At 39.8% G+C, this 15,365-nt stretch overlaps 1 protein-coding gene across 2 annotated transcripts; it reads right to left on the reverse strand.

The window, feature by feature from the left end:
- Positions 1-1,711: 1,711 nt before the first annotated feature.
- NEK3 (NIMA related kinase 3) lies at positions 1,712-14,753 on the reverse strand. Of its 2 annotated transcripts, none has more exons than XM_030946597.1 (16): positions 14,614-14,753; positions 13,171-13,387; positions 12,285-12,378; positions 11,945-12,042; positions 10,821-10,904; positions 10,155-10,222; positions 9,950-10,036; positions 8,906-8,960; positions 7,128-7,328; positions 6,716-6,785; positions 6,071-6,117; positions 5,080-5,179; positions 4,524-4,646; positions 3,358-3,492; positions 2,562-2,688; positions 1,712-1,980 (listed from the first exon to the last, which is right to left on the reverse strand). In XM_030946597.1, the coding sequence occupies exons 2-16, from the start codon at positions 13,285-13,287 to the stop codon at positions 1,914-1,916; spliced, it is 1,473 nt and encodes a 490-aa protein (XP_030802457.1). In that variant the 5' UTR covers positions 13,288-13,387; positions 14,614-14,753; the 3' UTR covers positions 1,712-1,913. The 2 variants fall into 2 exon arrangements, with proteins under 2 accessions (XP_030802457.1, XP_030802448.1); XM_030946588.1 differs by having other exon boundaries at positions 4,524-4,664.
- Between the last annotated feature and the right edge of the window lie 612 nt (positions 14,754-15,365).

Here is a 15,365-nt window from a genome sequence, read left to right on the forward strand (position 1 = left end):
GGGCTCAGCCCTGCATCCACAGGCGACAGCCCGGCGTCCCGCCGCCCCGGAGGGCAGCGCCCGGGCACGGGGCTCCGGGGAGGGCAGCAGCGCCTGCCCCCAGTGCCGCTCGGGCCGGGGCGGACACAGCGCGGTGGCACCGAAGGGCCGCCCACCGGGACGCCGCGCTCCGGCCGCCCGCGTCCCCATGGCGACGGGACGCGCCGGCGGGCAGCCCTCGCCGGGGCCTGCCTGCCCTGCGGACCGGCCTGGCCCCGCCCGGCTCGGTTCGGCTCGGCCCGGCTCAGTTCGGCCCGCCCCAGCCCCGGCAGCGGGCGGGGGCGGCGGGAAAACGCGGTACCTGCGTGCGCTCAGCCGCCTCCGGAGCCCGGCCGGCCGCGGGGAGGAGCCGGCCCCGCTCCGAGCCCCGCCGGAGGAGTGGCGTTTGCAGAGCCCGGCGGGAGAGGCGGGAGCTTTATTTCCCTGACACAAACCGCCCCTCCCTCCCACGGACACGGACTTGGGGTTTGCGTGGCCAGTGGTAGGAGTGGGGTGGCCCGAAAGGAAATCTCGACTGCCTCAAGGTCTTGAATCCTTGGTGGAAACTCACCTACCAGCCTGTGTGCAACAGGGGAGGTGAGGTATGAACTGGCTCTACACCAGAACTATAGATTTCCTTAAGCTTTCCTTGTGTATTATTCCTAATATTATTTATTACAGGGACGTAGTCCACGACCACTTTCCCAGGAGAACTCTGCCAAGAGCATTTGTGCTCTCCCTTGCCACATTTTTCTTGTAAAGTGTCTATTTATGACTCAGTAACCAGAAGAGAGCCCAAACTTGACATTGCCCATAGCAGCAAGAGTGTGTCTCTGATCAAAGTCAGAAAATTTGTCCTTATTTATGAATACATTTGCTTCCTTTCACAAATGCAGTGGCATATAAAAACTCATTTCATTGAATCAAGGCAAAAAAGTTCAATCTCAAAGAATTTTCAGGTATTGATAATGGCACGACTAAGGCCTCAACTATTTATCACAGCTAAATGTTTCCCATAATATGCCTTCAAAGATGATTTATACATACGCATGTATTGGGTTTGTGGGGCAGGGTTTTGGTGGCAGAGAGGAGCTACAGGCGTGGCATCTGCCAGAAGCTTCCCATGTTGGACAGAGCCAATGCCAGACAGCTCCAAAGCAGTCCCACCCAACTGTGTCCCCATCCATGCCCCACCCTCTCTCCTTCTCTGATCTGTTATCCCAGAGACCACCACTGCTGATGGGCTCAGCCTTGACCAGTGAAGTGAAACTGAGTCCAGGAAGAAGGGAAAGTAGGAGAAAAATGTTCTAAGGTTTGGGCTTATGTTTCATTACGCTGCTCTGATTTGGTTGGTAATAAATCAATTTCCTCATGTCAAGTCTGTTTTGCCTGTGACAGTAACTGGTGAGTGATCTCTGCCTGTGCTTATCCTGACCCATGAGCCTTTCATTACATTTTCTCTCCCCTGCTCAGTTGAGAAGGGGAGTGACAGGGAGGCTTTGGTGGCACCTAAAATCCCCCCAGCATCAGCCCCTCACCACAATGCTGCATTTCATTATGTACTGAGGAAAAACACCTTTATACCTTCTCAGCGTGCTACACCATCTCCTTGAAATATTGCAAGAGGACAATTTGAACAATGCTATAATTCAACTGAACATTTCTGCAAAGCCATTACCAACTCCAAACATATTTAATACATGGACTTGTTTAGCTATCTGCAAGTGTTCTTTCTAAAAAAGTTTATTGTGCATTTTCCAGCCTCAGTTTTGTGATACAGAAAACATGCCCGCCCAGATTTTTTTGATGGAAATTACTTAATGAATAACCAGTTATTAACAAAAACTTGGACACCAGCACATCTAACTTCACTCATCGCAGGTAAATTCAGGTTTTCAGTCACTCTGTTTCAATACCATTTGCAGTTCTGACACCCAGTCTGGGTCATCTTCCTCAAAGTCCCTAAAAGTAGATTTCCAAAAAATGTTATTTTGAAAACCAAAACACAACTTTATAAATCTTTAATTGCTTTTTTCCCCAAAAGAAATTACCTTGTAATTAGGATAAATTATGTTAAAAATATCAGCACGAGAGACTTACTTCCTGCCCCACTGTGACTAAAGAACCAATATGGTTCTTTATGCTTCTCTATGGAATTTACAAAAGTAAGTTTTATCAAAAGCAAACACAAATTAATATATTAAGAGACTGCAAATGTGTTGATAATTGACAGCCTGCAGCTGAACTGCAGCAATACAGGCTTAGGTAGCCATCTCTAGGTGCCACAAAAATAAACAGTGACACAAACTGAGATTCTGAGAATCTGAGAACCAACCCCAAAACATACACACATCCAAAAATCACAGCATTTTTGTTCATACATTGTAAGATATCAAATGCTAATAAATTTCAATTTCATTATGTAAGAGAGGGATGAATTTAGATGCTGAGAAAAACATTATTTTTTTCAGGGGAATGTTGTTATGGAAAAATCTCTGAGAAACCAAAGAAAATGTAAATGCAAGGACACCACTTGGACTTACGTGTCATCTTCATCAGATCTAGGTTCAAGTCTCTCAGAATCTACGACAACAGCTTCATGTTCACCATCTACTTCATCAGACACTTTGCTTTCATCAGAAAGTGGACCTCTTAATATGTTTTCAGAAGCTTTGAAAATATAAAAATTAAAATGTCATCAAAATATTTTAATTTTTAAAGTAAACTATTAAGAATATAAATACGAAATAGTCTAATTCATCCCCAGTTTGTAGCAGATTCCAGGACAAGTTGTTACCTATTTTAGGTGGGAGGATAAACTAGTAAGGCAACTGAAGTGCAGAACAAGCATTTGTGACTGTGGCTGTGCACATCTGCAGACTACAGCTGTCTTCAGCTGTGCCATCTGACCATCCTGCCCTCAAACCAGGGCAGCACTGCCTCAGTGAGGGGGGATTTACCTGATGGGGCTACAGCGCATTTCCCTAACACACACACCACACAGCTCAGCGGGAGGGAGCACACAGCAGGCGTCTGTGCTTTGTCACCACTTCATTCAGCTGCTGAGCTGCAAGTGGAAGTCCATCATGAGGAGCTGTAGTGGAGATGTACACTCATGAATTCCAAACTTGGCTTTTTTAAGTCCACTTTTCATTTGGTAAACTTAAAAAACCCAAAAACTAGCCTGTTGTGATATGAACCCAAGTGAACGATCTGTACACATAGGAGAAAACAGAAAAAAATAAAACAGAAAACATATGGGGAAAACAGAAAAAAATAAAAAAGTCTTTATTAATAAACCTGTTTGCAAAAATGTTTGCCCAGAAAATGGGGATTTACCTGGTGTATAAATTGTGTATGTTTTAAATGCTAAGCTGACATCTGCATTGCTGAGCATGTCCATCAGGGTCTGAGGGGGTTCCTTGTTCCACTGCTTCCGTGGCTTATTTTCACTGTAGTTTATAACACCACCACCTGGGTATAAAAAATCATTCATAAATGCTATTTACAGAAAATTGCATTAGCAGCGTGGATTACATTCAAGGTCACATTCAAGAGAGAAATGAGAAACAGGAAGAAACAGGAAGAAAAGAGTCTAGATAACTCCATCTGTCACACCACTGTCCTCTCAGCAAACTGAGGAAACAGTGGAACCTCCTTGTGGCCAGGGGGCCCACAGGAACTGGCTGAGGGTGTGAGGAGGCAGTGTCTCAGCAAACTTATGTGGTGGCTCTGCAAGTCTCAAAATGAAGCCTGAGGCTGTTTCCGTGCCTTTTAATAGTAAACACTTAAATACATGCATTCCTCTCTCCACTCTCCTTGCCCTGTGCATAACTATCATATAACATTCCTACTTCAGCTTGGGAATTTCCTGACTACTCATATCTTGATTATTTATTTCTACAGCATTTATTCACATTTACCTAGAACACATATCCAGAATCACATTAAATAATCATAACAATTGCATCAGTGAGGGGCATTTTAAAATTGAAACCTTTCTCAGAAGAAACCTCATAAGTATTTTAATCAAAAGAAAGAAAAGTCTCTGCCTCACATCTGAGGTACATCATTGATAGTTCTTGTCACTGGCCTTAACCTGCATGTTAAATCACAATAAAAGTAGAGGTGTAGATGTTTTATGCTCCCAATAGTATGCTGTACTTGAAAGACAGGTGGTTGCATCCTGCACCAAATGAATTCCTTACTGCTACCTCCACAAATGGTGTATTAAAAGGAGGACTGTAGGATAATTTCTTAGAGATTATTATAATTTTACGGTTGCTATTGTTATCTGTCAGTTTCATCACTCTCTGCAATCTTCCTGTCACACAAAAACATAAAGAAATTCTCTTCAGCAGTGAACTTTTTGAGTGTTCGTTAATGAAGTATTTTAGAATTATTTTAATGTAATTTTACACATGTCATGTAAACTTTTGGCTTTAAAAATCTGTAAAGAATCACTGACATTACTTGAATTAAAAACACATTTAATTAAATCTTACTTTCAGTCTCTTCAGGTGTAAAACTGGAAGAAAGCAAAGATGCATTTTCCAGGACATCCAGCACAGTATTGGATATCCTCTTTTCCCATTGCCTTCTGTGAGTGTGTGACAGATCAGTACTTCCTGGGAGGACAGCAGAAACTGATATTGTAATGGTAAAAAAAAAAAAACAAAAACATGATAACCAGCATCTAACTTGATTCCATGTCCAGACTGCCCTGTTCAGGCAAAGCAGTACTATGAATCACTTAACTAGCAGTGATGTTTGATTCTATGGGTGCAAATCTCAACTGGAAAGTGCTCCCCATACATTTACTCTATTCCAAATGTTTTCAAACAGTCATTTTTGATTACTTTGACAAGAGAATTTTATTTTTTTTTTATCTCAGATGAGCAGTATGAATCAATGTACTTGCAGAAGTAACTAATGGTGGCATAGTTTTGTCTTGAGTAACCTGAGACTAGTTTGAGCCACCTATTTAAATGGCTGTATCACTGACATGTAGACACCAGTACACAGAAGGAAGTGCATCAGGCTTAAAACTGTAAAACTTACCTTCTTGATAAGATTTCCTTTGTTTCCTTGTGCCTTCACTCAAACCCTCAGCATTTTTCCTTTCTAAGGGGCTATGCTTGCTACCTTCATCTTTCCTTTGCTTTAAAAGAGTAAAGTCTTCATTAATTATTATCCTTGTTGTCAAAAAAGACAAGCAATCATATTAACATGGCATTAATTATTTCAGTTTTGCTATGAAATACCTGGTCTAAAGATTGGAAGATTTGAAAACTAAACCACTAACATTTTGAAGCCAACTGCAATTGCACCCTACCTATTATTGCACTGTATTTCACACTGAGTGCTCATGACAGACAACTTCAGTTTCTGAAGCTAAGCACACACAGTTATTTGATATAATTTCTCTTTGGGGTTTTTTCACATTTAAGAACACAAGCAATATAAATTATTTACATTCTCAGGGAAAACAAGATACACCCAAATATTAAATTTCTCAGATTGACAAGTCTGTGAAAAGAAAATAAAATAAGCCCCAGGGCAACATGCTTTTTAAAAATATACTGAATATGGCTGAGTCAGGCTATGGTAACGTATCCATAGGGGACATCTTGGCCACCTGTGACTTAATTCTCCTCTCCTGAAATCTCATATGGGCCCTAGAACCTGGTGACAACTATGTGCACCTAGACTAGACTAGACTGTTTCCACAGTAGCCAGTTCTAAATGTGTCCCAAAAGCAAAGAAAATTTATAATCTTTTGCAGTATCAAAAAAAAAATAGAAAGACAAGAGAAGTTTATTTTGGTTGGGTTTTGTTTTGACAGGGTTATAAAAAATCCACTTTGGAACTAAACTGAACATGGGAAGAATCAAAAAGCATGGTGGGAAACACACAGGAAAACTGCAATTTGAACACTAATAGGCTGATTCATGGTTTAGCATAGGAATAATTTTCATTAGAAAATTTTCTATAATGCAGAATATTCTAAATTACTAAAATACAAATGTTCTATTTATATTTGAATACTTACTCTATTTTCTGTCTTATTGTTTGAGCTTCTCCCAGCCATGACACTACCTGACAGATTAACAAACAGATCCAAGAGTTAACAACTTTAGCAAACATTTGTAGTAAGGTAGTATTCCAGAGGTATGATAGCAATGCCACTGAACCAAGCAATGACAATTATGTGACAGCTTCTTCACACTTCTGACAGCACAGCTCATTCTCAACAGTCCTGCTTCTATTCTGTTCCAAATGGGCACTAATTGTGGTGTAGCTAAATTTATGCAGAAGAAAAACGTCCAACATTCTCTCTCTAAAAATTAAATAATGAACATAACATGCTTCACCATATTCTGGGAAAGAAAGAACTGTTGTATTTAAAATAAATGCCACTGTTAAAAGCTTTGCTGATTCTAAAACTGAAAAGTTTATTTCTAGCACAAGTCTTAAGACTTACAATAGATATATTGCAGCTTAGCACTCCACTTATGTTGGAATATAAATTACACTCTTCAAGCATTTTTCCATGCAAGTTCAATAATATTAGATTTTGAAATAATTAAAAGTAGATTTGGACATATAATGCTAATGTTTCATAGATGTAGTTAAGATCTTATATTTCCTACTCATTTTGTCATTCCTTACATCAACAAAAATGTTACTGACTTACCCTTCTGTCTTGCTGCATTGCCTGCAGGTTTCTTGGTTTCCTTTAATATCTGCTCAAACTCATTTGCAATCTGAAATGTGTATGAAGAGATACAAGTACTGCATTGTTTTAAAGTTCTTCAAATTATTGCATATACTATTTGTTAAAAACAGACTCACTATACAAGTGCACTGTTCCAGTTAACAATATCTAATTTTATCAGCATCAGGCCAACATCCAACTTTAATTTTCCGAAGAGACATTTTTAAAAACTCAGGTTTTCTGCTAAGTCTACAACTGTATGTATTTCAGAGTAGGACGTTCACAACACTACTTTTTATAGTTATACAATAACAAACTAGAAATGAGAAGGATTTAGTATCTAAAATGTAGATAGTACTGCTGAAATGCAGAGACAAAGAATACACCATACCTCAGAAGGCAAACAATTTTTCACAAGTTTGGTTAGGCAGCCTCTTGCAAGAATAGTACTGGCTGATGGACGATTCTGGGGATTTCTCTTAAACATCTGTTTTATTAAGTAATGAAGCTCATAGGAATACTGAGATGGAAGTGGATCATAGGACCCTTTGCATATCTTAAGGATGAGATGTTTCCAGCTGTTGGCTTGAAACTGCATTTTAAATAAATTAATATTAGAGTACAGAGTTTAAGCATAAGGTAAAAAGTAGCTGACATAATTTAAGATAACTTCTACAACTGAAAAGCAGATAGGAATTACTCTTATAAATTTATGATTGTTTGAATTTTATTTGTATAGAAATCAAGTCCATCAATTCATATACTTGAGATCAGACACGAACTGCAAGTGTGAAACAGTAAGCTCAAAACTATGAAGACTTTGAATTAAAAAAATTCATCAAAAGTAGCCTGTAAAAGCACAAACATCCTCTTGCAAATCTAATGTCTGAGAACTTCTAGCTCTCATGCAGGAAGTTTCCTTGGATTACACCCCACTGGCTTGGCTGCAGGGTGCCAAGCATCTATGCAGTGTCATCTTTTGTATGACCTGTCACAGATTATGCAAGAACATACGTGACCATCACATCAAAGCAGACACATAACTTTTCCATACTGCTAATAAGGGAAGAATACTCCCTCCCTGGAACCCCAGCTCTGAGCTCTGCCTCAATAGCCCTGACACTGCCAAAGACTTGCCACAGACCTACTCAGGCTAACACAACCCTATGCACAGGCTCCCTTATCACTCAGTAACATCAGTGTAAGCTTCCACACTCTTGCACAGCCAGCACTTGCAGCTGTGGAGAAGCTTTTGTTGATACACTGGATGTGAACAATGCTCTCAGGCATATGTGTCATTCTTGGGTCTCTCCTTTGCAGGGTCAGGAGCTGGGACTTTGATGATCCTTGTGGGTCCTTTCCAAATCAGAATATTCTGTGGTTCTCTGATTTCAAGATACAGTATTAGCTCAATGAAAGAAAACTGCTGCTTATAAAAAACTAAGACAAAATGACCTTCAATTAGGATCTCACTTTCCTGCGAAACAAACACATAATAAGGGTTCTTATTTTACCTACGAGTCTGAATAGAGAAGCCAGAGGATGTTAACACATAAGAAACACAGCAACAACACTGTAAAAGATAGTGTCCCAGAAATGACAGCAAGACTGAATAATTCATCAAGGTCCCCACTGTTTGAAGAGGAGAATGGTGCTTGGACAGTGATTTGTTTGATTTGAAGAACAAGCAAAGGTGTATCACGGATGCAAGCGATGCAAAATGCCTCCTGCTTACTACATTTTGCTGTACTTGTACACAATATATTTTTATTAGCAAAGATTTTGAGTGTCTTTGTCACTATGTCCTGGGATTATCTTGATCCTGCAAAATGCAATGCTCTTGCAACTTCAGGTATCTGGAACCAGCCTGGCAGCTGCTGGATTCAGTATGCCCACATCACCTCACCGATATTGAGGAAAATTAACCAAATAAAAACCAGATTGTTTTCTAACAAATTTGAAAATAGAGTCCTCTACAGAAGCATGCAGTAGGTCCTAAGAACTGCTGAAACAGAAGTATATAGTGGAGGAGGTATAGGAAGGGTAGAGCAATACTTCCCTCTTTTGGAAGCAGAGCAAGCACTTCAGTCAACTCTATTGTACAGCTAATTGCTAAGTAAGTTTCAAGGAATTCCAAAACTTTTCTCATGGCAATAAAGCTGTACTTACCGGGTGTTTTAGAGTGCACAGCTCATACAGAATACACCCCAGAGACCATATATCACTGTAGATATAGAGAGAGATGAAAAACTTTCAGCCAGAAATTGCAATCTAGTATCTTGCTTAAAAGCATGAGATTTAATCTGTGTACACAACTGAGCTAAATAAGCTAAAAATAAATGTAAGTAACAATAAAAGACAATATAATTATGTGTTTAACCTCTCCTGTGGAAATGTTCTTCCTTATTTTATCCTACCCTGATGTAAAAGAAGATGACTGTCACACAGTGGTAGTTGGCTTTTCATTCCGAGGGTGTCTTTCAAGTAATTTGCTCCAACAATATTTATCCTTCTGCACTTGAAAGCCTTCGTATTCTATGGCCCTTAACATCAAATGGGAGCCACATAATCCTGAGAACTGGAATTCTGGCCCTGCCAAAAAGAATTCTCTTACTGAGAAAAAACCCCATCATTTTCCACCAAAAGTGAGTACTGCCATTTGCACAAGAAGCAACTTGAACTGTAGAAGGTTTCTTACCTCCCCTGGAAAATCAATCACAGTTCTTGCATAAGGACCAGAATAACTGGGCTCTCTAAACCTAAGTAATCCATTCTGTGCCATTATCCTTACATTATCAAGACTGGCATGAAGAGGTTAAAAATCATCCATCAGCCATCATCCAAACAACCATTCCCCCAAAAATAAGATCAGCAAAAAGATGTCAACACATACTTATGTTTGTGGATATATACACACAATACATACACACAAGTATGTATGTATGTATGTATTTACTTTCCCAAACAAACAGAGATCTGCACACTGTTTTTCAGACTTCTAGGACTAAAAATACTGTGCTCTCAGCTACCTAAGAAAAGAGGAATTTATGCGCTATAATCCTAAAAAATTGTAATTACTTCTTTGTAAATTTTCTTCGGCTCAGTATCTTCTCTGAAACAAATATGGATAAGACACATAGCCAGATTGAGATAGCAATAAAAAACCCCATCCATTAGTAAGGCATTATTTGTGACCACTGAAAACACCAGTACCTTTTGTTGTTGTATGGCAGACTTTCCCATATTTCTGGAGGTACATAATAAGGAGTTCCCACATAGGTGCAAGCGTATGACATTGGACTATGAAACAACAAAGAGGAAATGCCAGGTGAGAAGTAATGATTTATGAACTCTGTACTGTTTGTCAATGCTAAAATAAAACTTGACACCACTGAGATCAGCTGAGATGTCCACATACTGTGCAAGAAGGCGTGCAGATCCAAAATCTCCCAACTTGACTTTTCCACTTTGAGTGAGGAAGACATTCTGCATTTCAAGAGCAAAGATTAACACACTTAAATATTCTTCCATGAATCATGTCTGCAGTTTGGATATACAGAAAATACAGCAATACCCACTTCTGATATTTTGTCTTTGTATTTCTTTTTACTTGCTTCTCCTAATACTTCCACCAAAACAGAAAGCTTTTGTGGGCCTAAGGCCTCAGCATCAATAGCAGAGGAAGAATCAGAACTTAGAATTGCCTTAATCTCTATGCTATACTCAAACCAAGGGTCCACTTTCTTCTGAATTTCCCTCTTTCTGAGGGAAGAGCAAAAAAGAAAAATTGTGAGGCAAGATATTTGCAAACTGCATAATGCATACACTTTTTCATAGTTCTGTAGTTCTTTTAAGTTATATACAGTGTCACAAGCAATTGGTGCTATCAGCAGTGTGGATATGAAGGATATCTCCTCACCCACAGTATTACATCACCCCATGCACTCAACAATTTCATTTACATGATATTTTTGGCCTTAATAAAAACCACAGAACTTAGCAGTCACAGGAAATTACAAAAAAGAAGCTTTAACTTTTGCATGCAGAAGAGTTTATTAATGACAACAAAATTTGCTCTGTTCACCTTGGATTTTATATCCCTGTGTAGCACACGTTTATCATGGATGTGCTTCACAGCCAGGCACATCTGCACAAACCAGTGAAGGATCTGAAAAAGAGTAGCTGAGAGTTATAACAGCTCAATACTCAATATAATGAATACTTTACTAATAGATTAAAAAAAAATAGGAAAGCAAAAGCATATGCAGAACATTTGGGTGTAAAAAGTAACTGCAGCATAACAGCCTCCAACCAGCATGAAAGACTGAGTTCTTTAAAACAGATTATATTTTAACATTGCAGAAGGAATGTTTATTACCTGTGTCCAAAAAGCTCTAATAGTACATAGCAACAATGAAGCTGGGAATCACTATCTGGAGCTTTAGCTCATGGTCATTTTATAAAGAAGTTAACTAAAGTTACACAGTAAATTGGCAAATAGATAAAAAACCTAAACCACCAAGTAACAAGCAAAACCAAAACTCACATGGAAATAATGTACTGTTTCAAAAAGGAAACGTGTTCCTTTCTAAGTACGAAAGAAAACTCTTAAAGGTTATAGAAAATCTAACTATTCAATTAGTTGAGGTTTCTGGTCCTTTCATTTTAATGAAGGTGATGCTCCTAACTGTAGCAGGAAGTAGCTTCTATTCACTACAATGTCCCATTGAACCTTCTCCTAAGTAATTTTATAGCTTCTCTGGTAAAAGGAGTTAGCACATACTGAATGGTTTAAACTAAATGGTTTAGCTGCTACATAAAAAGCAGGCATTTATTCTCCTGGTTAGCTTTATTTATCTTACCAGAGCAGTTTGTTCACTTTCTGTTTGCAGTAGTCATACTATGCTTTGAATTCTGCCTGAATTGTTGTGTAAAATTCCTACTTAATTGCATACAAACCTGACTAGTTTTCACGCTATGTGAACAATTTTCAGATACAAGTAGCAATTTCTTTTTTTATTCCTTTCTGTCCAATTCTTGTCCTGATCTGCTGGAAACTATAAAAGAAGTAATTCTCCAGTTCTATCTGTAAATGACTTTGTTTCATCAAGATGTTAGCATATCTCTAATTTGGTTTATGCAGCATGCTTCAGTTTACATGGAAAAGGATTCCCAGCCCCCTTGGTTCAAAACAATGTATTTTCTTACCGTGTCTTCAGGGAACAAATTTCCTCCTTGGTGTTTAATCTTTTGCATTAGATCTCCATCATCACAATATTCCATCACTATATACAGATGTCCATCAGCTAAATTTTTGGTAATTTAAGAATAATTAGTATTTTTATTAGCAGGATATGTATTGATTTTTTACTACACGTAATATTTTTTACTGGAAAGCTCCAACAACATGCTATGTATTATGTTACAATAAACATGTATTTTGTTTATAACACATACTATAAACAAACAAAAAAAAAGAAATTAATCTCAATCCCTGAGGAGTATGCAACTTCAAACAGATAAAGGAATTTAAATTTTTTATACTTACCTTCAAATGATTCTTTAAAGGCAACAATATTTGGATGTTTCATTTTAGCCAAAAGATCAGCTTCCCTCCTAGAATTCTCTACACCAGATGAAGACTGAAAATATAAACACACTTACTATAAATTTCACACTAACAAATGTTCAAGTATACACATAAAGTGCCTCACTTTCCAAAGAAAAATATTTTAAAGAATTGATCTTCAGTTATTTCAAGTCATTTAGAAAGTTTAAAAGCCCCATCTTTTCAATCTATGGTTTATTACTAGCTGAAGACTTCTTTGGGTTTTTGGGGCATTTTGTTGGGTTTTTTTAATTTGAGAGAATCTTTTACTATTTCAATTAATGACTTTTTCTATTTTAAAAGGGCAGAACTATATAACAAAGCAGCACACACTGACTTTGAAACAGCTGACAGCCTGCATGAACTCAGTATAAGGCCAAGTGCCCAGGTCTTGCTGAGCTTTGGCCTCAGAAGCCAGTGCCTCCCATTTTGTGACATTTAGCTTAGCTGAGTGTAGAGAATGTAACCCAAGTAGCTGATTACCAGCAGTAATACGACACTAATTTCCTCATTAGACATTGAAGATGAAATTTGCATTTTAGTGAAATCAATGGCAATCGAGCCAAGGGCATCAGTGGGAACAGGGAACATTCTAAGCACCTTCATACCTGCTACACTTCCCAAAATCCCAATATTTAACCATGTACTTCACTTAGTACCAACAACATCAGCTCAAGATCTAGTTATACAGTAACCATACCACACACCTGTCTAATACACAAAACTCTCAGAAAAACCTTTCAGCGTTTTAAAAATACACTCAGGATTTTTTTTAATTTTATTTTTTTTTAAGTGGTGGGTGAGGCGATGTTTGGGTCACACTTACCATTGGAAGCCTTACTTCCTTCATTACATACTTTTGGTCACTGATTCTATGATGAACTAGGAGAGCTCTGCCAAAGGATCCCTCTCCTAGTACTTTCAACACGTTGTATCCTTCCATTCTTTATACATTCAGTTCCAACACTTTTCTTCATTCACAGGATTATCTTCTAAACTTTGTCAGTACCTTAACATTTTTTAAATTTATCTCTTAATATAACCTGCATGAAAAAAGACCCAAACAAAATAACAAGAAGGGGTGATAAATGTGGGTACCTACCTAACTGTCCAGCATTACCATGACACAACTTCACTGCACTGCTACCTTGATTTTACTGAAGATGAGGCCTCCAGAAAGTAAAATTTGAAACATTATAGTACTATTTCTTAATTATTTTAATTTAAAATGCTCAATCTCTTCAAAGATGTCAGTTATAGACTTGCAACTTTGCATCTTCTTTTTGCTACCTGCACTCCTGCACGTGGTTTCACAACACTAAAGAAAACTCACAGGAATATTATTTGAAACAAGCTTAAAGCTTCCAGTGACAATTCTCACCTAAAACAGCCTAAGCAAGATCAAACTGGTAAAAGTTACTGTACAAAGACTTCAATAACTGGCAGATATAGAATAAAATATTTTAGTTGCAAGGAACCTACAATGGTCATCTAGTGCAACTGCCTGACCACTCCAGGGGTGACCAAAAGTTGAACTAGCGTGACAGTGGCATCATGACAATGTTTCTTGAACACTAACAGGTTTAGGGCATTGACCACCTCTCAAAGAATTCTGCTCCAATGTTCAACAACCCTTTCAGTAAATAGATGCTTCCTAATGTCTAGTGTAAACCTTCCCTCGTGCACTTTTGAAATGTTCCCAGTTGTCCTGTCACTATGTTTAGACTATATCAGGGGATCACAGAATCAATGAGGTTGGAAAAGACCTCTGAGACCATTAAGTCCAGCCCCTGATCCAACACCATGTCAACTAGACCATGGCACTGAGGGCCACATCCAGTTAAAACCCTCCACGGATGTGACTCTACCACATACCCGTGCAGCCCATGCCAATCTCTAATCACCTCTTCTTCTATGAAGAGAATCTTCCTGATATCCAACCTGCAAGTCCCATGGCACAGTGCGAGGCTATGTCCTCGCCTCCAATACTGAGCTTAATCCCAGCCCTCCTGAGAGCTCCCTCAGCTGCTGAAACTCGCACATGATCCCCTGTTCTGCTACAAACACATCTCCTGCAGGATGTCTCATGCAGCAGGGGCTTGTTATCCTTTTTTCAAAACCTTGGCGCTTTTAAGTCATCCTCTGTGCACTGTGTGCTCACACGGTATTCTAAGGAGTTGATGAGCTCTTTGCTTCCTCCAGCTCCTTTAGGCTGGAGAGGAGCAGCCCAAGCCCGGCCCAAGCCCCCCAAGCCCCGCTGGGGACTCACCTCAGCGGGCCGGGCCGAGATCAGCGGGAAGGCCCCGGCTCTCCGCCGCCGCTCGCCCCGGGCTGCCCGCGCCCGCCTGGGGGCGGGAGCCAGGGAAGGAAAAGGGCGGTGCTGGCTCCGAGGCCGGGGAAGGAGGGCGGTGCTGGTCCAAGGCTGGGAAGGAGGAGGGCGGCGCTGGCTCCGAGGGCGGTGCTGGCTCCAAGGCCGGGGGAGGAGGAGAGCGGCAGTGCTAGCCCCGCCCGACCCTCCTGCGGGCCGTGGCGCTGCTGCTCCGCTGAAGGGACGCAGACATGGAAACATGGGAAATATAGCAGTGTTCTGCTTTGACAGCTCACTCTCAAGAGACTAAATAGCTTTAACCTTTAAATAAAGAACAGATGTTGTATTACACTAAATAGTTATTTAGCTGGTTTGCACTGGGATTTGTATTATTGCACAGAATAGCATGTTTGTATCCTCATGGGATTCCCCTCTTAAATCACATGGTCTTTCCCTCGCCCAAAGGCCCCGTCGGTGCTGGTTTGTCCCAGGTTTACCCCTCCCCTCAACCCCTCCTCATTTGTATCCTAGTGGCTGTGGACCCTTCCCCCGGGTTTAAAAATCTCCCACGATGAGGGATCTGTACTCTTCTTTTTCCACCTAGGGGGTCATCTGGATGATCTGGTGTCTCCTATCAAGGAAATAAATTTAGGACTTCGCCCCCACGTGGGGAAGACTGCTTTTTGTCTTTTGCTTTTTGTCCTATGTAAGAT

This window comes from Camarhynchus parvulus, chromosome 1 (assembly GCF_901933205.1).
Source record: "Camarhynchus parvulus chromosome 1, STF_HiC, whole genome shotgun sequence".
NCBI lineage: Eukaryota > Metazoa > Chordata > Aves > Passeriformes > Thraupidae > Camarhynchus > Camarhynchus parvulus.

What these genes read in the sequence shown, in the direction of transcription:
- NEK3 (XM_030946588.1), bottom strand. Translation starts at nt 13,287, where the DNA reads ATGGAAGGATACAACGTGTTGAAAGTACTAGGAGAGGGATCCTTTGGC. An exon ending in AGGAAGTAAGGCTTCCAATG is followed by an intron (nt 12,379 to 13,170) that starts GTAAGTGTGACC and finishes TTATATTTTCAG; the next exon opens with TCTTCATCTGGTGTAGAGAA. An exon ending in AAAATTGTTTGCCTTCTGAG is followed by an intron (nt 6,786 to 7,127) that starts GTATGGTGTATT and finishes TACACATTTCAG; the next exon opens with ATTGCAAATGAGTTTGAGCA.